Source organism: Channa argus, chromosome 11 (genome assembly GCF_033026475.1).
Source record: "Channa argus isolate prfri chromosome 11, Channa argus male v1.0, whole genome shotgun sequence".
NCBI classification, from domain to species: domain Eukaryota; kingdom Metazoa; phylum Chordata; class Actinopteri; order Anabantiformes; family Channidae; genus Channa; species Channa argus.
Window position 1 is genome coordinate 2,780,700 of NC_090207.1, and position 24,697 is coordinate 2,805,396.

Consider the following 24,697-nt stretch of genomic DNA (forward strand, 5'->3'; position numbering starts at 1 on the left):
AATAACTGAACACAGAACCACAGCAAAACGAATCAAATTAATAAAGGCCGACGTCTTAACAGCCTGTGGTCATTTAGTTCGTGTTCCTACCGATCTCAAAGGGCATTAACGGAACAAATATAAACGTAGGGTAATTTTCAAAATGACAGAATTTAAGTTAATCCCCTCATGTTGTAAAATAAAGATCCACGTCAAGTCAGTTTTACTTGTACAGCACTTTTTATACACAACTGAACATTAAGGCAAATGGATTTCTATTAAACTGTCCCGGAGACAAAGGCCAAACAATCGACAATTTTGTTTGTTACATTTTTTATTTTGTGATTCAGCAACAAGCTTCTCAAAGCCAACTAAATGAATATGTATGAGCGCAGTCTATGAGCCACTCCATCACTGTAACTATCACTGCAGGTTAGTATATTCATACACACTAACAGTCAAACATCAATACATTTCTAGTGCAGAAAGAACAGCACACTAAAGTAATTTAGTGGTGTAAACGATAACCCCCCAAAATATGCTGTATGAAATATATCCCTGCAAGTACATTTCTTTTATTATTCTTTAATAGTAATAGTTAATAGTAAATGAGGGAGTGACAGTAATGGGGGAACTACAGAGCAAGGTTTTCAAGCAGCTGCACATCTTTGTCGTAAATCAGGATCCGATTGACTTCAGCGTTTCGGACTGAATTTCATCCGTCTCACCACCTTTTCTTTCAGGCGCAATCATTGGCACCAGGTACACATCGGTCGACCTTCACGTAAAGCTTTCCAACCTGGACGCTGTTGTAGGTCCCAGTGACGGACGTGCTCTTGGTCTTTTTGTTGCTGTAGGTGCGGCTCAGACGCGCCGTGAAAGGGATGTTGACCTTGTACTTATCACCCATCATACGGATTTTGCAGCGGGAGTTGGGTGGAACTCTGAGATTCACAGAAACAGAGTGGGCGATCTCTTCTGTCATGACATTTCCCTGTGACAACTGGAAGAACATGTCAGCGGTGAACTTAACCTGCGAGGACACAACGTGGGGGACTCCACCGGTGAAGGTCTTCTTGCTAGCGACTGTGAGGTGATCGCCAATGTCCCATCGGTGCTGCTCCTGAATTGTCTTCGAGAGGGTCACCGTTTTGGACACTGGGCTGCATTCATTGTTGGTGACGGTAAAGACGTGCATGGTCACTGGGCCATTCTGGATCATATTAACTTTGTTTTTGTCGTACGAGACTTTATCAGTGTGCTCACTCTCAACGTTATTTTTTACGGTCAGAACCTGGTAGCTAGTGTAGGCATATTGAGCACCTGACCAGGGCAGATAAAAGTTCTTCAGCTTAGGAACCACCTTCCCCAGACCGTACACGTTCTTCCCTACGTAGATTTCTTCACTGTAACAGGTTCTGACGGAGTTTTTAGGCACCGCACCTTGTGAAGCATCCTTCCACTCCAGAACCTCAAAGTCATCTGGATTCACTAGAATCTCAAAGGAAGAGGCCCGAATTTCTTTGTTTGCATAGGGGTAAAGGCAGTAAGAACCCACTTTAGCGCTGTAAAAGCCAGAATGGCAGCCATGTTTGCAGACGTAGTCGACGCGTCCAGTCTGTTTATTGTTAAGGGAAACAGCTCCACTGGGTAGAGAACCGGCCCAGAGGTGCCATCTCAGGTTGCCATTGTCGTATTTGGTTTGGGAGGCCTTAACCTCCCTTCTCCCTCTCGACTTAGCAGGAACAAGTATGTGTCTGTGTGTTGCTGTTGCTATGTGCTGTATTATGAGTTCAGGGACCGTGTCCTGGTGGTCCTGGTTCAGCCAGGAGGCTGTAAGAGAAAAGGGGGAAAAGAGTAGGCGTGAAAAGGTCTTAGCTTAACATATAATCAAAGATTCAGAAGGTTTGTAATGAAATGTTTTACAAAATAAAACCCTCCCATTTTTATCCGGGCTCGGCACCAAGGTCGCCCTTGGCAGGTGGGCAGGGTCACACTGTCCGCTCCCCAACCCGATGCTCTACCCATTGAGTCCCCAGCCCCCCCACCCCCCACCTTACAGATTGAAGTCTCAGATTAAACTAATTATTCTCTAGAAATTACATGGCGTAACAGGGACATTGAAACAGTAAATACAGTTTGTAGGAAACATAATCAATGGCTACATTATGTTCAGAGGCAACATTCTTGTTTTCTGAATGAACGAAGATACACAGGTATTATTCTTTATTCGTTGTACTCCTACACGGACACGTGGCCCGGTGGGTTGCTGCTCTGTGGTCTTAAGGGTCGTCTTTGGAATCTGGGCACAGGGTGATGACAGTGGTGGCAGTGAAAGATGATTAGAAAGATCATTTGCCGCAACATCAAACAATTGTTTCGCATTATCTTTACATCCTTTAGTACTTTGTTTACTGCAAATATGGATAACCAAACCTGGATAACTGAGAATCTTCACCGACACTTTACTGCAAAAGGTTACTGCACAAATGAAGCCACATCTGTGTGCAGAGAAGTTACTTTTCTTACCATCACGGTCCTCGGAACTTCTCTCCTCACTTTCTTGATGAGTCACTGGGGACAGAACCAGCAGCAGCAACAGCAGCTTAATCTGAAGAAGTAGCAAACAGTACAATCATGGTCAGGTACAAAGTGTTTACAATGAAACAGAAAACCAATCAACCAATCAAACCACAAAAAAGACAATTTGTGATAATGATCGGTAACAAAGTAGAATAATCAGTGTAATAATGGATGAAAAAGAAAAGTCTGAAAAGTTTCACTCTTATTTTAAACACTCTAGCGACGTCAATGTGAAGATTCATTCTTAAAAGTCCATAGAAGGAATTGATATGATCAGGAAACAAACAGCGAAGTCCAGATTTACATTTATGATGTATGATAATAGTAGAAGTTAATAATCTGACGTTGGTTAAATTTAAAGCTCAATGTGAGTTAAAACACTCACCATCATTGGTCTTGATGCAAGTTCGACTCTACTCTTGATGCACCTAAGTTCGACCCTGACACAGCTGCTTTATACCCGCGGCAGAAAATGTATGCAGCTGTTGACCAATCAACAGTCAGAGTCTGCGAAAGCAGAACTGCATTAGATGTAGAAATCATTATGATGTAACCATTTGTAAGATTGTGTTCATATGGATTTTCAAACTACGGTACCATCCAATACGTGTTTTGTATCAACAGAATATTTCAAAATGTGCAATATGAATGAGTCACCACAGATTAGATCTTTTTAGGTGACAGAATAAAGGACTGATGGACTAACTGGTTCTCTACCTATCAACAGTCACAAAACAATCAGAATAGAATCATCCTTATATAATGTTCGCATTTCTGAAACATGTTTGTAACAGGACATTTTACATGAGATTTTATTTTTTATTGACTTTTATCTAATGAGAATATCCCCGGAAGATGTTCTCGAAGATACATAGGTCATTTTCTTCCCAAAACCACTATGTTTGAAGCACGTTCAGATATTGCAAATGTTCCTTTATCATCAAAATTAACAAAATTCTCATGGACTGGAATCTAATTAAAATTATATGAATCTTACTAGATCTCCAGGGGCTGACTAAAGCAGTTTTGTGAAAGTTACAATAACAGCTTTTAGAAGACCTCAAAAAAAAAAACACCTGGTAAACTTTCATAAAGCTGGAATTGTGTTTTTTTTTTTTTTACCTGTGGGAATTAGGATCACATAATTCCACTTCACACCACATAATCTTGTTCCAAACACTCATTTGGTTTGTTCACATGCTCTTTGGACTCCAGCTTTATGAGGGTTTACCAACAGCTGTTTTCCGGATCCCATATAGATCTAAAGTGCAAGCCCAATTTAACTTAAAATAAATGTTGAAGTCTATTTTAAAGATCAGACGCGTGATTTTACATAGATTTTACGTAATAAAGTTAATTACATAGGGGGGTTATCAAACTTTTGCACTAGTACATTGTTTTTTTACTTCTAATGAAGGAACATTTGTACTAGCTGAATGTGCACTACACTTTTTTCCCATGTTCATGTAAGGAGAGGCAGACTTTTCACTCCACTGTAGGGTTAAGTGGATTATTAGCAGCAAGAGTTGGTGGATAGATGATGATGCTCCAGGAGACCCAGCAGGTGTAGAGAGAAAACATTTAAGTTTTTTGGCTTGAACAGGTCACGTACATAATATATTTTTACAGAATGCACCCGACTGTAATCTGGACAGTCACAGGACCTTTGTGAGGTTTGTGTACAACTAAATAAATCATTTATCATTAACACACTAGTGGTTAGTGTTGTACATGTATGCAAAGGTATGAACGTGAGCCTAACTTTAGTAAAACACACAATGTTATTTTGTTTTTGGATTTTAAAATATTATTTTTAGCTGACTAAAATTAGGGAAGACTTCTTAGAAAAAGTTGTAGCAACTCAACTGGGCCCCGTTTTGAACGGACATAATATTTTTGATGAGTTTTAATGTGGTTACTGCCAGAAGCCCTGTAGTGTAAACCGCTCCCCTCAGAGTGTCCAACGACATCCTGATGGCTTCGGACAGTGGGAAACGCTCTATCCTGGTCCTGCTTGATCTTAGCGCAGCCTTTGACAGGCTTAGCAGCCATGCAGGCCTCTCAGGAAGTGCCCTTGGACAGGTTTGCGTCATACCTCTCAGGCAGACCCTTATCTGCAGCCCCGCACGTACGCAGACGGTCTCCAGTTATACTATTAATTTTTTAACCTTGACAAAAATGACTCATTCTGCTGTGTAATTGTTTGTCAGCAATTAAATCTTACATTAGTCATTTATCAGACGCTTTTATCCAAAGCGACGTCCAAAGTGAGGTACAAGGCAGCAAGAATCTAAGTCAAGGAGAAAACATCAAAGCAAGACAAAATTGATTTAAGTGCATGAGAAAAAAATTCTGTTTTTTCAGCAGTTTTTTTTAATATTGAGAGTGAGTTTGCTGAGCGTGCAGAGTTTGGCGTCTTCTCGTTTGGCGGTGCTGGGACCACCAGACAGGAGGGATTGTAGAGCTGGATGTGGGAGTTGAGGGTAAGCAAGAGACAGAGCTTTGGACCTGATGCGAGCAGCTACAGGAAGCCGGTGTAGAGATGTGAGGAGTCGTGTGACACGGGTCCTTTTTGACCGATTAACAATGAGGCGAGCTGCCACATTTTAACCAATTACTTTTTACAGTTAAATACAGCTAATACTGAAGTTCCCGTAGTGGCTCCTAATAGTACTGTCTCTAAGCTCAAATGTACTTTCTTCCAATCCTCATTTTTGATCAAGCTACGAGTTTGATGAGCATATCAATGCCTTTACCCGTACAGGATTTGTTTACCTTAAAAATATTGCCAAACTAAGGCCTATTGTGTCACACTCTAAACTTGAAACAATTATTCATACTTTTGTATCATCGTGACTTGATGATTGCATTTCTCTTTTCAAAAGGCAATCAGAGATATTGCACAAAACATGACATAGCCGATACAACATTACACCTTTCTCAGGAAATTGCATGAAGAAGCTGTGAGAAAAAAAACCCAAAACAAAAGTCAGTGGCAACATTCAGCCTCCACAAAGCAGAGTGAAGGTATCACAATCCACCGTTCAAAGAAAATGTCATGAGCAGATGTTCAGCCCTCATCTGAATCAGGCTGGAAGGTTCACAAAAGTGATAGACCAGAGTGAGGTGGGGAAAAAACAAAACATCTACTCATGATCAAAACCATGCAAGCTCATCTCTGAAGCATGGTGTAGGTAGTGACGGTTTAGGCTGCATGGCTGCTTCTGGATCAGGCTTGTTGATCTTTATTGATGATATATGAGTAACTCAGTCGTCTTTGCAGCAGAGGGAACTTTGAGGCGGACAAACATTTTGTCTGCAAACGTACAGAGACAGCTTCATCATGCAGCAGGACAATGGTCCAAAACACACTGTCAAGTCAGCAAAGGACTTCATCAGAGGGAAAGAGTGGAACAAACATCAGAACAGAAAGGTTAATTCAAGTGCATTTACAGCAGTTAGAAAACAATTTCACTAAAGCAGATGCTTATCTGAAAATGCTGTGAAGAAATTTAAGGAAATTATTTCTTCATCATTTTCACCACCGTGTGGCAATACAATGGAGAGTAGCCACCTTAACCTTATCCAAGTTGATTATCTGGTTGATAATTTTGCAGCCTCACTGCATACGTGAAATTGTTGCCCTTCTGAAATAGAAAGTGAATCAGAGAATACGACCTCAACGGTGCAGTTCGCAAATGTGCAGCTTAAAGCAGGCATCACAAAAGTTAGAAAGGAAGTGGTGTTCCACTAATTTAGAAGAGCCTCGTTTAAAGTCCTCCATAACACAAGAACCACAAATTATTCATCACGAATAGAGAACAAGACATTAAGAACAACCCCTGGTTTCTGTTTAGCACTGTAGTCAGGCTGACTAAGGGCCATAGTTCTTTTGAGCCTAGTTTTCCCTTAACTCTGAGCAGCAATGACTTCATGACTTTCTTAATGAATAAAATTGTAGCTATTAGAGAAAGAATTCACCAGATTCTCCCCTCAAATATACAGATAGATCTTCATGTACAGCAGTGCTAGAATCATCGATAAGGCCCTAATCCCTCTTGGACTGCTTTTTACCCAGAGACCTTGCTGCGATAACTTTAATACCTCATCAAAACCAACATCATGTCTCTTAGACCCTGTCCCAACCAAATAGCCTAAAGATGTTTTGCCTTTAAACACATTCATATTAGATTTTTTAGAAACTGGCCATATACCAAAGGCCTGTAAACCTGTGGTAATTAATCCTCTACTTAAAAAAAAAAAACCCGTCTTGACTCATGTGTTTAAGCCTAGTGCAGACCAATATCTAATCCCCCCATTTATTTCTAAAATCCTTGAAAAAGTAGTTGCAAAGCAATTATGTGACCACACTTACAGAAATATTTTGTGTGAAGACTTTCAGTCAGGATTTAGAGTCCATCATAGTACAGAAACAGCACTGGCACCAACGATCTTTTGTCTTACGCGCGACAAGAGGCGCCTGTAACACACATATACAAAGGTCACCATCTGAACAGCTACATGAGAAAAATCATTATTAAAAATTCAAATAGGTACATCAACCCTAACCCTATCAAATCGGTAAATGCAATGTCTCAATGCATGTTCCCAAAACAAACTAAAAAAGAAGTGACGGAAACCTTTAAAACCCTTTGTTGTTGGGTTCCTGAGATGTCCTGAAATGACGTTCCAAAAATTCTCATTTTAAACCTTGTGTAAGTGTCTATACTGGATGAATACATTGAACAGTCCAAAGAAATCCTGAAACAACATTGCAAAACCTTTTTATTCTGGCTACTCAGAAGATACGGACTTAACAGATGTCCATGGCATGTGCCCTTGTTTAGAGGCTTCACAAGTTCCATCAAGTCCCCTCTAAAAGCATCAGAATGGCAAAATTAATTCATTTGCTGGACAATGAAATGTCTATCTCAATATTATAATAACTGCACCAAGCCTGTAGCTTACTCACATCAAATAGTTGTTTTTGCCTCTTAATTTGCTTTTCCGGATGTCATGTCCACAAAGGACTTTCTCAGAAGGAAACAGTAGAAGGTTCTACACTGACTGTGTGAGATTCCAACACACACGGGGATTCAAGCGCAACAGTGCAGAAGAAAATGTATTATCAAAAATAGAAATTCCAACTAACAGCAGGCAGGTACAGGAAATAAAACAAGCAGAAAGTGCTCACCGCGAAAGGCCGGAGGAATAAGTAACAACTTCCAACACAAAACGAACCAATCAAACACCAAGACTAACTCACTTTGATACTGTGAATCTAAACTGACGCAGTAGGAAGTTAATAAAGCTGGTGGCTGGGAAAACAAATGAGAAAAGGGAAACAGGACACATCTGAATGAAAATCCTTATAAAACAACAATCGATGGATGATGTGAGTCAGGTGTGTTGACTAGTTCCACCTGAGGAATGGAAAACCGCCTCAGCTGGCGGGAGGAGAAATGCCGGGACACATAGACTCAAAACCTGAAAAAACAAAACAAAACCTAACTTCTGACAGATTGAGTCAATCACCAGGCCTTAATTCAGCTGAACATGGATTTCACCTTCTGAACTACAGGCTGAAGGGTGAATCCCCCAAAAACAAACAATAGAAGGAGGCAGCATTGAAGAAACCAACAATTGAAATGCTAATTGGCTGCTTACATAGGAATTTGATTCAAAGCGCTTTACAGAGTAGCTTCTCATTCACCCCATTCACACACATACACACACCAGTGGCAGTGGCTGCCAAGCAAGGGGCTCACCTGACCCACCGGGGGCAACTTAGGGTTCAGTGTCTTGCCCAATTACGCTTCGAAACACAGCCGGGGCCAGGGATTGAACCACTCACTCTGTGGTCCGTGGACCTCACCCCAATACAGTTTACTGAAACCAAATATTAGGTTTTATTTCCTTTGTTTTCAAAGTTTTGGGACAAATAGATTGTGACATTTGATATCATATCCACCCTTTGGTGTAAAATCACAATGGCTTCATTGTACAGAAGAAACTCATTAGCTCAACTTGCAATTTCTATACTGTTTGTATTGAAAGATTGTGCAACATCAAATAAGCAGAACCTCCCGAAAAACCCTTTTGACAGGAAAAAGTACTGAATCACTTTCCTACAAGTAACATTAAATTTTAACTCCGCGTCTTTCACAACGGATTTTTAATAAAGAGGATATTAATGCAGCAAAAATGTGAATGACTGTGCATTCAAAACTTTATTTTGCAAATTTCGTACACATTAACGCAATTCTGTGCTACACAGATGATTGAAAGTTGAATAAAAGATACCGAGCAAAGACGAAAGCAGTGATGAGGCCTGCGGACTTCAAAAAAAAAAAAAAAAAAAAAAAAAGAAAGTTAAAGCACATCAAACCAGGACAATAAGACATAAAAGTATGTTTATATTATACAAATAATAATTTAGATACAAGTAGATATAACTAATAGTGCACATAAAAATGGGGCTGCACGGGTGGGTTCTAAGTTTAAAAACATCCACACACCAAACTTTTGTCCAGCAGGTCACAATTAGGTTTAGTCTACCAAAGCTCTGTGGCCATCAAGGGTCTTGCTTGTTTTCCAACATCAGCAGACAGACGGGTCTTTCTGAGAGTTCTCAGAAAATACACTTGCTGTTGTGCCTTCTTAACCAAAGAGTGTATATTGCTCGTGTAAGATCTTGTGATATGTGGATGCTAAGGAACTTAAAGCTGGGAACCTTTTCCACTCCTTTGTTTGAGTAGAGTGAGCCGTGATCTTCTTGCTTTTGAAATTAATAATCATTTGAAATTAATGACTTTGTTTTTTGGACATTGAGCGTGAGGCTTTTCTCAGTGCACGGTCCATCAGCCACTGTACTTCCTCTCTGTGGGCAGAATCCTCCTCTTTATGGATCAGCCTGATCCTGAACCTGCTCCTGGGCCAATGCCTCGCCTGGCCCTGAGTCGTGGTGAGGACCTGCCTGTTCCTCAATAAACTACCAGCAAGTTACTGCAAAATGCAGTTAAGCCACTAGTTTAACTTCAAGTAAAACGTTCTTTTTAACTTTGCTGTAGGTTGTGGAAAGTAGCTGAATAAATGTGTTTTGTCTCCTCTTTAAACGTTAGCTTGGAGGCTCTTGTCTGCTTGGTTCTCAGACGTCTGTCATGATCGCTTAGAGTTCAGGACAGTTATCATTAGACTTAACACTGTCAGAAAACTCTGTCTCACATTCTTGTCTTTACATCTTTTGTCACTTTGTGAAGAAGTTTTATTAGAAACATATTATACCAGCAATTTGTTCCTATTGTAACCCGAGCAAAGTACAAACATAGAGAGTTTTGTCTTTTTTAACCCTGTCTGTTCTGTAAACTCTTGTTCACAGTGTCTGACTGAGGACAGACCTGCAGCAACATCAGAGAACAGTAAAAAAAAATCATACTTTATAGTTTAGTTTGCAACAGATCTGCAAATTGAGCCACTGAGAAAATGATGGACTTTGTGCCAAATATTATAAGGAATCTGAGGGAAAAAAAAGATTTAAAAGAAGATAGATTCCTTTAGAAGACTGTAAAGTAATTAAGTCCCCGAAAGTTACACTCAGAAACCTGCAGTGCAGACTGAGGCTACAGGGTGTCACTGTTTCACTGCCACAAACCATCTGTCAAGTTACCAGCGGTGGCTTAGTATCATCTGCACATATTATAATTTTTTTAAATAATAGATTTTTATCTGTTATGTTCTGGTGTGTATCTCTCTGTGTTCCTGCATAGTGGTCTTATAAATCTTAGAACTTCAGCGTTTTTGCTTAAATTGTTCCTTTAAAAAATATAAAATAAGTTATGTCAGAGAAAATAATTCATACCAGACTGAAAGGTGCATACAATGAAAATGATAATAATTGTAAATAAATTAATGTCAGATTTAATTATTATGGTTTGTACCAAATAAATAAAATAAATACATCTTTATTTATCTACATCTTTATTTTCATGTATTTCAATATAATGGTAAAAATACAAAGGTGTAACAAACATGCATAAAATGTTGTACAGGCAAAAAAGGAGCCAAGTGTCCATTTAAATAAAGATGAGCCTTTCATCTACACTAAAGCTTTCAAACCAGATGGTAATTCCTTAACATAAAACTGACTCTATGACAGCTCAATAAAAAATTGGATTTCTGTATCAGAATTCCGCAAAAGAAAGTCTCTAAAGGAAAGACACTGTCCTCCTGTACAACACAACTGGTTGGTCATTTATACAAGCAGAACCAAATGAGGCTGTAGGGACAAAAAGCTATATAGATGTTAAGGTTGGAGGACAAGTTGCTGATGTTATTGACATGTATAACAAGAGAACAATGAAAGAACAACTGGCATGGAAACACAAATTGTTCATTTTTATGTCTGATGTTCCAATGATATGAAATATGAAGATAAATATCTCATTTTTTTGCATTATGGTGGTGGAGTCAGAAGGTCCCCTAGGTTTAGTCAGGGAGTGTCCTCACAATCATAGAAAGATATGTATGTGTCACGTACTTCTTTTATTAAACGCGTCCAACAACACAGCAGACATACACCCAGAGGAGACACTCGCTGACACGTTCTCTTGTTGAACACAAGCAGGGCCACACAGTTAAGATAAGATGGGATGAACCTTTATTCTAAATTCCTAAATTTCCATGTTACAGCAGCAGCAAAAGTGGGAAAATGTGTGGCAAGAATAATTGTACAGAATGAAAAGAAAAGATCTGCATCTATTGCAGTTATTGCAGTAACGATGTCTAGGGGCATCTCCAGGACTGAGCTGTGCTTCCTGATGAACCTATCCAGTCACCATAGAAGATGGCTGAGGCCACCACAGAGTCAAAGAGGGTCTTCAGGAGAGCTCCCTGCACTCCAAAAGACCTTAGTCTCCTTAGTGTCCTTTTTCTGTCTTATCAGTCTAGTCCAATTTGTCGTTCAGGTGAAAAACCCGATATTTGTCCTCTCTCAATGTCCTTTCCCTGGATGTTCACCGGTGATGGTGAACAGAGTGTGTGTCTGTGGAAGTCCACCGCCAGCTCTTTGGTTTTCCCTGCATTGATCTGCTCCACTGGCATCAGTCCACAAAGTCCTGGATCAGCCCTGTACTCTCTGTCATCATCATCTGTGATCAGACCGACGATGGCTGAGTCATCAGAGAACTTCTGCAGGTGGCAGATTTCTGAGCCGAACATTGCAAGTCTGCAGTGTAAATGATGAAGAGGAGCAGAGCCAGAATGGTTCACTGCTGGGCCCCCGTGTTGCAGTCGACCATGTCTGACTGGCAGTCGTGAACCACACGGCTGGTCTGCACAAGACTTGATGATGATGATGGTGACTGAATCTGCCACCTCTGCCTCTTCACTTTACTACAATCATGGGGACAAATGACACTTTGAGAGGAACTGGCTCTTATGGCTCGTGATCTTTTGCAACAGCTGCTCAAAAAATGTCTCATTGTTGGATATTTCATTGGATTCAAGCTTAAACATTCAGTATAAGTTTGGTTCACATGTGGACTTAGTTTAACAGCACTGATAGTAAGATATCACTAAAAACAAACTGTGACAACAATAATACACCAATGCACACAAGAAAATAAATCATACATATTCTAGAAAGAATGACAAATTAAATGTATGAGGAAACTGACTCTATGCAAAAGCACAAGGTGGTTAATTGATCAGATTGTTCCGTTTTAAGTGACTTCAGCCACCAGAGAGCAGCAGAGAACTGACGAAGACAGAATGGATCCATCTTTGGTTCCAAACTCTGCCCAAACATAAGCAATGATGGAAATTCCCTGATCTTTTATCTACATGAACAAATACAAATACTCTGCTAAGAGCAAAACTCCTGCAGTACAATTATTAACAACTACAAAAATGTGTACCAAAAGTAAAAGTACTTCTTATGCAGAGTAATTTATTTCCAGAGTAATGTATAGTATCGTATTGTCGGTATTGATACATTGATGTGTAAATCCCATGGAGATTACTCCATAAACTGAGTTAACAGCTTTAAAAGATAAGATTTTGTATTTTTATTGTATTAATCTGAACCAACGTCAGCTGTCAGATAGATACAGTGGAGTAAAAGTATAAAGTGTAATAAAATACAAATGTATAAAATTGTGTATAAGTGTAGCACTTCAGCAAATGTACTTCCCACTACTGCAAACCTGTTTTAAAGTACTCAGAGGTTTATTTGTTACAGTGCCAGGGGCTGAGAGGTCGGGCGCCCATGTTCCATAAAAGTCTGAACGTACTGTTCGGGTTTGTTGTTTGGAAGAGCGCAGTTAGAAGGCGCACAATGGCCACAAAAAGATGCACGTCAATGGCAAATAGTGAATTTAAAAACGAAGCGCAACAACCCTGAAACAATCCAAAAGCAGACACAGTATGTTCAAATATGCAGAAAGGTTTTAAAAACAGTCTAAAAAATACATAAATATACCTAAATCCGCACAAACGTCTTAAAAAACTGTCCCCAGAGGCCAGTTTTCTCACTATCTGTCAATTTACAAAAACAAGATTATTTTGACAAATGTTGATTTCACATTTTGCCTACAAATATTGCTGACTTTGGGCTGCAGCATCAGCTAAAAAGACACAAACACATGAAGACAGTCATCAGGACGTATCGCACAGTGTTACCTTAAGATTCATTGACAGAGTGACCTAATGATCGAGAACATCCTGGTCCCAAAAACAACTCATTAGCACCACAAGCCACCTGTTAATCTGCACTTCTCCCTGTGAAAACAACACAGTCACTATATCACTTTATTGACTCTCACATGTCCACATCTCACCTGAGTTATTCTCGTCACATATGGACTGTTTGTTTGATCCTTGCAGGGTAAAGTGCTCGTGTTTGTCCCAGAGAGACGCATCAGTGTCGTAACAGGTAGCGTTTACTTTCTGCTTTGACGCTGCAGAATCAACACAACAGAAGGAAGAACAGCAACATGTTTGCGTTCACGCTGGACTTTAACTGGGTGTTAACGGGCCGTGACTGGACCGCTGAGTTTGCAGGCATCTGTAGATCTTTGACAATCCAGTTTGGTCGACAGCTAAAACAGATACAAAATGTAAAAATAGCTCTTTGTTTATTGTCATGTGGAGACCAATATGCGTGAAAACACACTGACACACAGCTGTCAGCTCCACAATAACACTGATGAAGTGACAGAGCAGGGATTTATGAAGGGAATATAACATAACGGGCAACTTAGTGAGTGAAGTAGCAGTAGATGATATAACAGCATGTGTGTGTGGCTGGGTGCAGGGAACTGTGTGGGGTTGGATCAGATGCTTTGGAGACAAACTGCTTCTGGATAGAAGCTGTTTCTTTGTTTGCTGCTTGAAATTTATGGACAACAGTGAATTATTCATGTTTGGCGCTTGGCGAAAGAATGTGGACTAGATGTGAACATCTGCATGTTTGCGGATACAAGTAATTGGACGCCGGTTTCTAGTGGCTCTGAATGGACTCACATGCTGACAAACAAGTTTGAACACAGCTGAACAAAGATCACGAAACATGATATATGACTTATGTGCATGGAAACAGGCAAGAAGGAAGTAAATGGCATCGTAGGCAGCTCGATGAGTAACTTGATATTCATACATGGGACTTTTAGGTGCATAAATATTTTTTGAAATATGTGTGTTATTGCACAATGTGGGCTCCGTGCTATGTACCTGTAGGTATAATTTGTAGGGACAGTAGTTGTATTATATTAATATAATGTTCCCACTTATGCTTTTGTATTCAAAGTGAATTTTAGTACTTGAAATAGTACTTTTACTTTTGATGAAGTATTCTTTTTGAGCAGGTCTTTGCATTTTACTTAGGTATTTGTCATTGTGTTACTTCTGTACAGATTCACATTAGAAGGCTTTAAACTTAGTGTGAAGCTTTTGAGTAGAACCAATATATACGTGAAAAACAGAAGAAAATTGTCTGCACACACATCACAAAAGTTTGTTCTGACTCTAGTCGTCGGCCAGATTCAGGGATAATGTGTGTGTGTGTGTGTGTTGTATGTAAACCCAGGCAGAATCAGCTGACAGCCTCGAGGCTTCGGCTGGCAGCTCTACTTCAGAGCCTTTTTTGGCTTTTGGCACTCATCTATGTCCCAGTTTATTTCTGCAGCCCTTATCCATCCAGCATGTCTGCCTCAGGATGGATTTTACAGGCTTTAGATCTGCACAGGCAGCGGCCAAAGGAAACATGATGTAACACTGTCTTCAGCAGAGTAAATAACAAACAAGGACTGAAAAAAAGTACAAGGCAAGTTGCAGAAATAGAACAGCTGATGCTTTAGATCAGGGGTCAACGACCTTTTTGAAACTGAGAGCTACTTCTTGGGTACTGATTAGTGCGAAGGGCTATCAGTTTAATATACACTTTTGAAATAACAACTTTGCTCAATTTTCCTTTAATTATATGTTATTATTAATAATTAATGAAATGATTGATATTCATCTACGTGAAAACACAGCTCATGTTAATGATTTCTCACAATAACTATCAAATGTGATTTTAAAAAGAATAGCAACCAAAAAAATTAGATGCAGCTCATTGGTAAGTGGTGCTACGGTGAGCTATTTGTAGAACAGGCCCGCGGGCAACTCGTGTGGTCCTAGTGGGCGACCAGGTGCCCACGGGCACCATGTTGGTGACCCCTGCTTTAGATTCTCAAAAACTCAAGACCTTAAAGGAAAAACATGACATGCACAAAGTCTTTAAAAGCTAAATTGAACAGAAATACAGTCACCAGGGGAACTGACAGTGTCCCTAAAAGCTTTATCAACTTAATTAGATTACAAGATACATAAAAAGGAACCTTGTAATAAAATGCATTCTTTTTAAATCCTTCAACAGTAAACTCAAATTTGATTGAAGTTTGATTCTTATTGATATCTTCAACGTGTTTGTCTGCTTCTTAATTTTTGTACATTTTCAAATTTCATCTGGTGATGCCACATTAAAATGGTCTTACTTTTTTTTGTAAAATGATTGTGAATATTGTCACTGATGTGTGTTTTTATTTTAGCAGGTGCACATATGGTAGCTTTCTATGAATAACAATACAGTCGCATGACAACAATAACATTAGCTTTTTCTCTAGTTGATGCATGTGTGCTAGTAAGACTTATTCTGGTGTTTATTTTGTTTCAAGTCCTGTGCGTCAGAGTATTGGAAAGCTTTACGGAGCTCGAAGCACATGCCCTACCCTCTGGTGGCTTTCGCCACATTTGGAATAAAAGGACACACTGGATTGGTCAATCCCGCACAAGCGTAGTGAAAGGAGACATGGGATTGGTCGATTATTACAAGTCTCTTTACGCAAGAAGGCGGAATGAGCCGAGCCCATCAATGGACCGACCCAGTGATTGGTTGGTAGTAAAACGTCATGGCTGTGAACCAGCCATTGACGTGCGGATATTCCTGGAAGAGGCGCGGCCTCTTGATAGTTTTTAGAACCGGCTTTTTCTTACCGGCGTTTCAGTGTGGTCCCGTCGCGCGGAGATACTGTGTTCTGCTATTTCTTAATTTATTGCAGTTTCTATTTAAATTTCCGGAGCCAAACATGTTCGGCTTGTACCTTTACGTCCCCGCGTGTAACTCTGACCCTACGGAAGTGGAATATTTCGAGTCTAACGTACTGCCGTCGGAGCTGAAATCTCTCTTTAACAAACTGAGCGTGTTCCTGCCGTCGCAGGAGTTTTCTACCTATCAGAAATGGCGAAAGGTAAGAAAATAACGGAAAATGTTACTGTTTTTTTGCTTCGATGGTCAAAACACATCCGCATTAGTATAATTATTACCGGCTTATTTTAATCCTATTACTTGAACCGCCACTGCATTGTTTCTTAGCGGGCGCCGGAAAGATTAGCACCGGCTTCTGAAAAGCCTTACGACTAGGCCGCAGAGCTAAGAACGGCTTCCAGGAAAAAGCCGATTCGAAGCTCGGCCACAACTGTCGAGAAATGTCAATTCCCGCTTTTGTTTCTTAAAGATCGAACTACTCACTGTTCACCCAGGTTTAATGTGACGGGTTCTAAGGACTTGAATGGCCCGGCGTGCCCGGGGTTTCGTTCAATTTACCAAGACATTCCAACCAAACAAGGAATGTGTGGCATTTCCACTAAGCTCTAATCGGAAACTTTAAAACCAGCGTTACGAGAAGTCTGTTAAAACCTCACTCCCGGTTGAACTAATCACTTCCTTTAAAAACTTCGTTAGATTAAAACACTAAAATTATTTTAAATGCAAAAATGATCGTAAAATGTTTTTCCAAGCACTAGAATTCAAATGAATGAGTGCGCGTACTAACGTCAGCATCTTTGTACAAGTACTGCGCCCATTCACAGTCTGTATGCAAAGAATTGAAGCCATTGATGCTTTATTACATGAGATTTACAGGGGCTCTGATGATGCATTTATTACTTTTGGAATGTGTTGTGACAAATGACACAATGTTGCCTGCAATCAGTAGAAAACTGACCCTAACTGTTGCAGACTTGTCAGATTTCCTCTCACTTGTTGCTCATGAATGGATGCCAGTGCAAAGTTACTCAAATAAAACGGGTTTTTGTGACACCATAGGTCACCCACTGGGTGACCAGTTCAAATGTGCCTGCAGCACTTAATGGCTTTCTGCTGAGCCTCTCATACTTCCTGAGAAAAGAGGCAGAGCCTGCACAAACAATGGCTTATTGTCCAGTTATACAGAGATGGCATGATGTCAGTTCTTAAAATTGATGACATGGGATTTACTTTTCACCCCCCACTGTTGGTCACATTTATATAATCCTAGTGCAGGTGATTTAGTGCAAAGCTGCACAGGAGAGCAGAATGTCCCAAGGTGTCATTTCAGTTATATCTGCAGTGTGGACACTAGGTCAGGTATCAGGGCCGACCTGCGTCTTCAAATAGCTCAGTCGGTTTGAGCTTAAGACAGTTGGCGGGTTAGTCTGCAGTCAATGTTAAAGACAGACAAGGCGGCCTGTTACTACCTAACACCCCCCCTTCTCTCTGTCGGTGGTTTGGGAAAGATGGCTTTCATTCAAGAATTCAGAGGGTACTGTGGCTTGGCAAATGGGTCATGTGCCTGTCCTGAGGTCATGATATTTGAGCAAGCGTACTTTTAAATCTCAAGGCTCGTGTTAAGGACTACAGGACTACTGGCTTTTATATCGAAATCTTTGACATGCAGTACATTTCAGAACTAGCTGTATCTGTTGTGTAAGCAGCCTTTGATGTGCTGGTGCAGATGAGTCATCGACATACCATTGCAAAAAGTCATTTGCTGTTGGAACCAGTTTCCCTCTAGAGAATGTAAAAGCAGTAAATTACCACACTATTCAGATTTTTGCGTCAATGACATTTGTATTTCTAATTCTCAACGGCCAACTCTATTTCATCCAAACTAAAAATGGCCTCCACTCATTGCTTGTCATTCTTACAGAAAACCTACAAAAAGGACGAGAGAGACCCAGACGGGCAGCTGGAATTTGATGAGTTTGTTCATTATCTCCAAGACTATGAGAAGGACCTGAAGCTCGTGGTGAAAAGCATTGACAGGAAGAACACAGGTATGAGACTGTTGCCCCACCTGAGCTGAAGTTATATTAAGTCACTGATATCTCATGGCTCATTCAGTTTCCTGTTAATTTGTGTGAGCACTAAAGTACAGTATGTACAGTACTTTTCACAACTCGTCTTATTTCCTTTAAAGGTTCTGTTGACCCTAAAGAGTTCATGCAGTCTCTCCATGACCTTGGTGTGAATATTTCCATGCAGCAAGCGGAGAAAGCCCTTAAAAGGTAATTTCATTCATCCATTTCATTCACTAAAGTGTTGAATTTAGGTGGGGGGAGATTAATGAAGGTCAAACATCTTTTCTTTTTTTTCCCTTTTCTTTTAAGCATGGACAAGAATGGAATGATAACAATCAGCAGCAGGGACTGGAGCAAGTACTCAATGGTGGAGGAGACGGAGAACATTCCTGAGATCATCCTGTACTGGAAGCACTCCACGGTTGGTTCTGCACACATTAATTAAGTGGCTGCAACAGATGTGTTCATGTTTGGTCAGAGCAAAACAGGGAAGGTGTTAAACGTTGTTTGACAGTGGGGAAGTAACCGTAAATCCAGTATCTGTACTTTTTCATTAGTATTACTCATGCTAAAGCTAAAGTGTCCAGGTTTTTGCACCTTCCACTTTTCTGGAGTGCGCTCGGTTAAAAAGCAAATTCCCTGACGGGCTCCATCAGTACTATTCATGCGTCACAAATAAAGCCTTATTAGTACAGGAAAGGAAGCGTGTGTGGTAGGATTTGCCTATTTGTCCAGCTCTTATGTAAAAGGCCAGAAGCAGACAGTCGCAGACAGAGTAGGTGGAGGCTGGAGTAATATAGCACAGCTCCCACAGGAGGACGGTGATCTTGTGTCCGACGTAATTCTATCTAATGAGTCTAGCAGACGCAAATTGGCACAGCAGGGTTCACACTGACAACTGAACTGAGGCCGAGAATAGACCTGGTGTTGCCCCCGTTAGGCCACAGGGAAGGCAGATGGACCCCACATCTGCTGGATCCTTTCAGGTTGTTTAATACCGTGTCGTCACAACTTCAGTTTCCACAGCACAACCTGTGCTTGACCCTTAAACTTTCCACTAATCACTTGTCTGAAAGGATGAGCCTGTTGAGCTCAGGTAATTAGAGCAGAGCAATAAATGGACTGTTTTAATGACTCTGGAATTATATAACAATGAGGAAGTGAAAATGAATTTAGACTCCTTTTAGAAAGTACTTTTTCCATTTCTATGTGCAAAATTAGTCCAGCTCCTGTTAAAGACCAGAGTTGGCAGGTTTAGACTGATCCATTTGTAACCATGTCTGCCCCCGACCTCTCACTTTATACTATGCTCTTTGCCTATATCCTGTACGGAGAAACATGCAGAGCTCAGCCAAGTGGTTTGACCTTTACTGTAACTAAGGAATCTGGTGACTCATAGTCTTATGTCAGACAAGATACAGGTCATGTGTCTTTGTTCACCATCAGAGCTATTGTGAGGTTATGAGTCTTAGAAGTCATTCTTTTGTTAGTAATTTTAATGCCTACACCCATATATCTAAACATTTCTCTTTTTGGCAGATATTCGATGTGGGTGAGAACCTGATGGTGCCCGATGAGTTCACTGTTGAGGAGAAGCAGACGGGCATGTGGTGGAGGCACTTGGTTGCCGGTGGAGGAGCTGGAGCGGTTTCCAGGACGTGCACTGCTCCGCTGGACAGACTCAAAGTCATGATGCAGGTAAGACGGCCAAACCCACCTTTGGTAAATGAGTGAGTTTTAGTTGCTCTAAAAACTGGCACAGCACTGGGGAAACATTTGAGTTTCCAGGAGTCGGGGAGCTTGAGCACTGGACAGTATGTGGAGGAAGAAGATAAGACTCTTATCTTACTCACAGTGTGGAACAGAAGGTTCAGCTCGTGGGTACTATGACCCAGTTATCAGCCACCTAGACGCAGTGTACATCATACTGAAACCTATCAAACTGTAGAATTGAGAGATTAAAGCTGTAAAAACATTTTTTTAATTTATTTTTAACATTAATAGGAAAGAGTAAACGAATTCCAAATAAAGAAGCGTATTATTTCTATTCGTGTTGGTGTGTGCTTGCATTTAAGTCACATTAAATGTGCTTCTACACCACCATCTGCATGTGTACTACTAATGTGTACTACTAATGTGTACTACTACATATGTGACTCCCATCAGTCAGATTAAAGAGTGGAATTTCTGCGGTTTGAAATAACTCCTACAGTTAATCTGATTCTTGGAGACTATAAATCAGCCTATTTTGTAACTGGAGCAGGTGTCACAGGTCAAGCTGAAAGAAATTGCTCAAGAGCAAGTTATCTCAGTGCTATAAACAAGCTAATGTTTAACGCGGAGTGAGTAAGCGTCTGGAGGCAATGTTTCAACCAATGACTGCTGACAAAGGGCCAACACACCTGCTGCTGCGTGATCTTCACCCATCAGTGGGATTAAAGTCCAATTGCGTTTAGTCTGTCAGTGACCGTGATTTGCGTCAGATGATATGTGGAAATCAGACTTTGAGTCAGTCATGTCGGTTTTTGACCCATGTAATTCTTACATTGTGTGCTTTGGTTGTATTTAATTTTTTTCCACAACAATTAAACAAACCTGACCCAGTTGGCTCAGTTGTCAGATGACCTGACACACATGGATCTGAGCCCAACTCATTCCTAAAATGTAATGGCTTTATAAAGTAGTACAATTAAGTCAAGTCTCCACATTACAGCCACTGCAACCTGCTCTTGGTCAAATAATTAAGAGTCAATAATTTAATCTGATTGCTTTCTAGGTTTATGGATCGCGAACCAACAACATGTGCATCATGAGCGGGCTTATGCAGATGATCAAGGAGGGCGGCATGAAGTCACTGTGGCGAGGCAACGGTGTGAACGTCATCAAAATCGCTCCTGAGTCAGCCCTCAAGTTCATGGCGTACGAGCAGGTACAACTCCGGCTGTGTGCTGTGACCCAAACATCAGTACAAATGGTCCTTATCCTGATTTCACTAACTGAATCTTTCCTAATTGGCTTCTCCAGATTAAACGCTTAATTGGTACCGATAAGGAGACTCTGAGCATCTTGGAGCGGTTCGTGGCAGGATCTCTGGCAGGAGTGATCGCCCAGAGCACAATCTACCCCATGGAGGTGAATATTTGTGGTTAAATCTACGTTTAAATTTAAGAACTGTCAAGATGTTCCAGAAATGAAACGTCTTTTTTTTTTTTTTTTAACTCTTCTGTCCCAGGTCCTAAAAACACGTCTTGCTCTGAGGAAGACTGGGCAGTATGCTGGTATCTCCGACTGTGCCAAGCAGATTCTTAGAAGAGAAGGACTTGGAGCATTTTACAAAGGCTACGTCCCCAACATGTTGGGCATCATCCCCTACGCAGGCATTGACCTGGCAGTGTATGAAGTGAGCGTCAAATCCCGTCATCCTATAAAACCACTGTCTGTTTTTAATTGTGAGAGTAGCACAACATTACTGGGGCTCCACCGCTAAAGCACTAGCAGAATGTTGTAGTAGAGCATCTTGCTTCAAAATGAGCTAATTTCCAGCCTGACAACGTATCAAAATCTGAATTACCAAGTAAAAGTTGTTAAAGGAGGGAGAAGTGCCTAAAGAATACACATGACTGCCATGTTCTGCCATTTTTTAACTTCATTTTTTTTTTTTAAACTTCTTCAGACGCTGAAGAACGGCTACTTGCAGAAGTACACCACCGAAACCAACCCCAGCATCTTGGTCCTGCTGGCCTGCGGCACGGTGTCCAGCACGTGCGGTCAGCTTGCCAGTTATCCTCTGGCTCTGGTCCGAACTCGCATGCAAGCACAAGGTTAGACCTCTGCTCCTGTAATGTGAAACATCTCTGATTAACAACTTTCATTCTGGGCTTCAGCTGTACAGAAAGTCATTTTGAGGATTTATAGAGGGGAAAAATGTTTAGTGTCCTAAATGTGTTTATCCCAGAAAAATTTCCAATTCAAGTCCAACATGGTTCACACGCATTTGTCATTTTGGACAAGTAGCAGCTTCTTAAAAGGCCACACCGGTTTATAGTTGTCAGGGAAAGACATTCACATCAGTACATCCGTGATGATATGCAGGAAGTATGTTTCTTTCCTTAACGTTACAATAGTTCAGTCTTTACTGGAGAACCAAAAGTATTAAACTGTAAATGCACACTGAAGTTAGGTCTGCACTTATGGTTCTGACACTGTGTGACTAATGTGACAATAACAAACTAAAACCCCAGAATATTCAATTTACAGCAAAGTAACCTGTTATCTTTTTATTTATTTCTTTACAGCTGTGGCAGAGAGCAGCCAGCAGGTGACGATGACTGGTCTCTTCAGGCACATCCTGCAGACCGAGGGTCCGATGGGGCTCTACAGAGGCCTGGCCCCCAACTTCCTCAAAGTTATCCCAGCTGTCAGCATCAGCTACGTGGTGTACGAGCACATGAAGACACAGCTGGGAGTCACCTCGCGCTGACACCCAACTGGATTGTCGCGTGACTTCAAAGCTTAAACGTGACAAGTGGACCCCTACCCCACCTAAACACCTCTCCACCTGTTCTATTACTACTGCCAACCCCCTTCCTTGCTAAGGAAAATCCAGGGAACCTTTTGGCACCTCTCAGAATTAGGTGCCATATCATTCTGTGAATGTCAGCTCATGAGGTGATCGGCCAAGGTGGACAATGTGGACTCTGTGAGCTCAGGTTGTCAAAACTGCTGCTATTTATCTTTGGACTGAGGGCTGAGGAGTGGGATCAGCTGTAAAAGGACCAAAAGGGGCGTTTTTGTTTGTTTTGTTTGGTTCCTGCTCAAGCAAATGTCCAGTTTTTCATGTCTGCTTTGGTTAGATTAAGCATTGCCAGCACTTAAAAACACATCCCCTCAGTAGTCAACATGACATAGCATTAAAAAAAAAAAAGTATTTTACTCATTTGCATGTGGAAGTGATTGTTCCTAAATGAGAGGGTTTTGCACACGTGTGTTTGATCCCCCCTCTCTCTCCACCCCTGTCCGGAATGAATGAAGCGATGCATTAGTGATGAACAATGGAGGATGTATTTATTTCCGTCCTATATTTATTATTTTATTGTGTAGGGACGAGAGTGTATGAACATTCAGCTGGCAGTTTGAAATGCTGTGAGACTCCTTTCAGAATTCACAAACTTACACCAGTGGTGAAATGGTTAATTTAACAGTTTGTCCTCTTGAGTCGCTGTGGCTGCTGTTTGAGCTACAAAAAATGTTTTGTTCATTGGTACAAACCACTTCAGTGTGACGTTGTACTCTAGTTATCTTTTGCCTTTTTTGAAAAACTGTCTTAATGTTCACCTCAAGTTTAAAGGCATTTTGTTTCCCCCACTTCATTCATACTTTGCAGGATGAGGGCTTGAAAGGATGCGCAACATAAAGCACTTTAATGTTTTCAAAAGGCCTCTGAATGTCATATCCAGTGGTTATTATTATATGAAGAGTTTTAATTTTTTTTAATGGACCATTTCAATGCAAATAAATGCAAATTATAAAATGCTTTGTTTCTTTGCGTTTTTTTTCTCCTACAGAATTAATTTCTTAGAATTGTATGTTCTCTCTAATTCTGTATATAGCGCATGTCACAGAAGTCGGGGAGGAGTTTCACACTTGCAGCATGTGATGTGCACAGAATACACCATGCGCAGATGCTACTGCCCCCATGTGCACAAAGTGTCCAAGCCGTTGGTATTTGTGCTGCAGAATTCCATCAGCAAATGTCTGTTTCAGAGCAGTGAGCAGATGTTCCTGCTCTTCACTGGCCCTGTAAATGTTCATCCTCATTTTACACTAATGTTACACATGCTTGACTTGGGAATCACTGTATTTACTAGTTCAGCTAAAAGCTACATCGATACTCGATCTTGTTGACTGGGTGCAGTTTAGTTTTTATCCTTTTACTTCATTACTTTGGGTTCCACAAAACAAGTGAAACATTAACTCTGTCTGCAGAGTAATATCTCTAATGGTTCCCAGAACAGTTTCAGCCCTTCTAGAAACTGGTCCTGACCAGAGAAGAAATTGAAGGTAGATTATAGCCTGTGTGCTCTGTACTCGAGTGTATCTCAACTATGGTTGGATTATTACCGGCTGTGTTTTCCTGGCACCACAGACATTTTTAAAAAAATCTATATAATATTTAACAATCTAAGTGAATGTGTGACTTTGAGCAAGGACACGGTAAGGAGGAAAACGGTTACCTGCAAAAATACAGCACCATCAGGGCCTTTAGTGTAGTTGAGGAAAAAAAGTAGATATATGCTCTTAGCTGTAGGGGGGTAAAATTCAAAGTAGTGATAATTAAATCTAATCGCTATCCAGGCCTCCTGTGAACATCAAACTATATTTCTCATATCATTGCAGTTTATATTTTTATCCTAATGAGAATTCTGGCGTTTGTCAGAGATGCTTGTTGTGAAAGTCATTCCCACCTTCAGCAGGATGACAC

General features: G+C 40.7%; 2 protein-coding genes and 1 long non-coding RNA gene across 4 annotated transcripts; 1 reads left to right on the forward strand and 2 right to left on the reverse strand.

Annotated features, from left to right (window-relative positions):
- Positions 1-293: 293 nt before the first annotated feature.
- On the reverse strand, positions 294-3,006 carry LOC137136799 (natterin-3-like). The gene is made up of 3 exons (XM_067522517.1): positions 2,948-3,006; positions 2,509-2,590; positions 294-1,812 (listed from the first exon to the last, which is right to left on the reverse strand). The coding sequence occupies exons 1-3, from the start codon at positions 2,951-2,953 to the stop codon at positions 719-721; spliced, it is 1,182 nt and encodes a 393-aa protein (XP_067378618.1). The 5' UTR covers positions 2,954-3,006; the 3' UTR covers positions 294-718.
- A 7,501-nt stretch (positions 3,007-10,507) lies between these two features.
- On the reverse strand, positions 10,508-13,690 carry LOC137136254 (uncharacterized). 2 transcript variants are annotated; one of them, XR_010915564.1, is made up of 2 exons: positions 13,398-13,690; positions 10,508-11,952 (listed from the first exon to the last, which is right to left on the reverse strand). It is a non-coding gene; the product is annotated as an uncharacterized lncRNA (long non-coding RNA). The 2 variants fall into 2 exon arrangements; XR_010915563.1 differs by lacking the exon at positions 13,398-13,690 and adding an exon at positions 13,240-13,391.
- Positions 13,691-15,931: 2,241 nt separating this feature from the next.
- On the forward strand, positions 15,932-23,748 carry slc25a25a (solute carrier family 25 member 25a). The gene is made up of 10 exons (XM_067521448.1): positions 15,932-16,346; positions 18,066-18,192; positions 18,336-18,423; positions 18,526-18,637; positions 19,756-19,914; positions 20,993-21,145; positions 21,241-21,348; positions 21,449-21,616; positions 21,890-22,037; positions 22,512-23,748. Exons 1-10 carry the CDS (start codon positions 16,008-16,010, stop codon positions 22,694-22,696), a joined length of 1,587 nt encoding a protein of 528 aa, XP_067377549.1. The 5' UTR covers positions 15,932-16,007; the 3' UTR covers positions 22,697-23,748.
- The last annotated feature ends 949 nt before the right edge of the window (positions 23,749-24,697 follow it).

What these genes read in the sequence shown, in the direction of transcription:
- LOC137136799 (XM_067522517.1), bottom strand. An exon ending in AAGTTCCGAGGACCGTGATG is followed by an intron (nt 1,813 to 2,508) that starts GTAAGAAAAGTA and finishes TTTCTCTTACAG; the next exon opens with CCTCCTGGCTGAACCAGGAC.
- slc25a25a (XM_067521448.1), top strand. Translation starts at nt 16,008, where the DNA reads ATGGCTGTGAACCAGCCATTGACGTGCGGATATTCCTGGAAGAGGCGC. An exon ending in GCGGAGAAAGCCCTTAAAAG is followed by an intron (nt 18,424 to 18,525) that starts GTAATTTCATTC and finishes TTTTCTTTTAAG; the next exon opens with CATGGACAAGAATGGAATGA. An exon ending in AACTCGCATGCAAGCACAAG is followed by an intron (nt 22,038 to 22,511) that starts GTTAGACCTCTG and finishes ATTTCTTTACAG; the next exon opens with CTGTGGCAGAGAGCAGCCAG.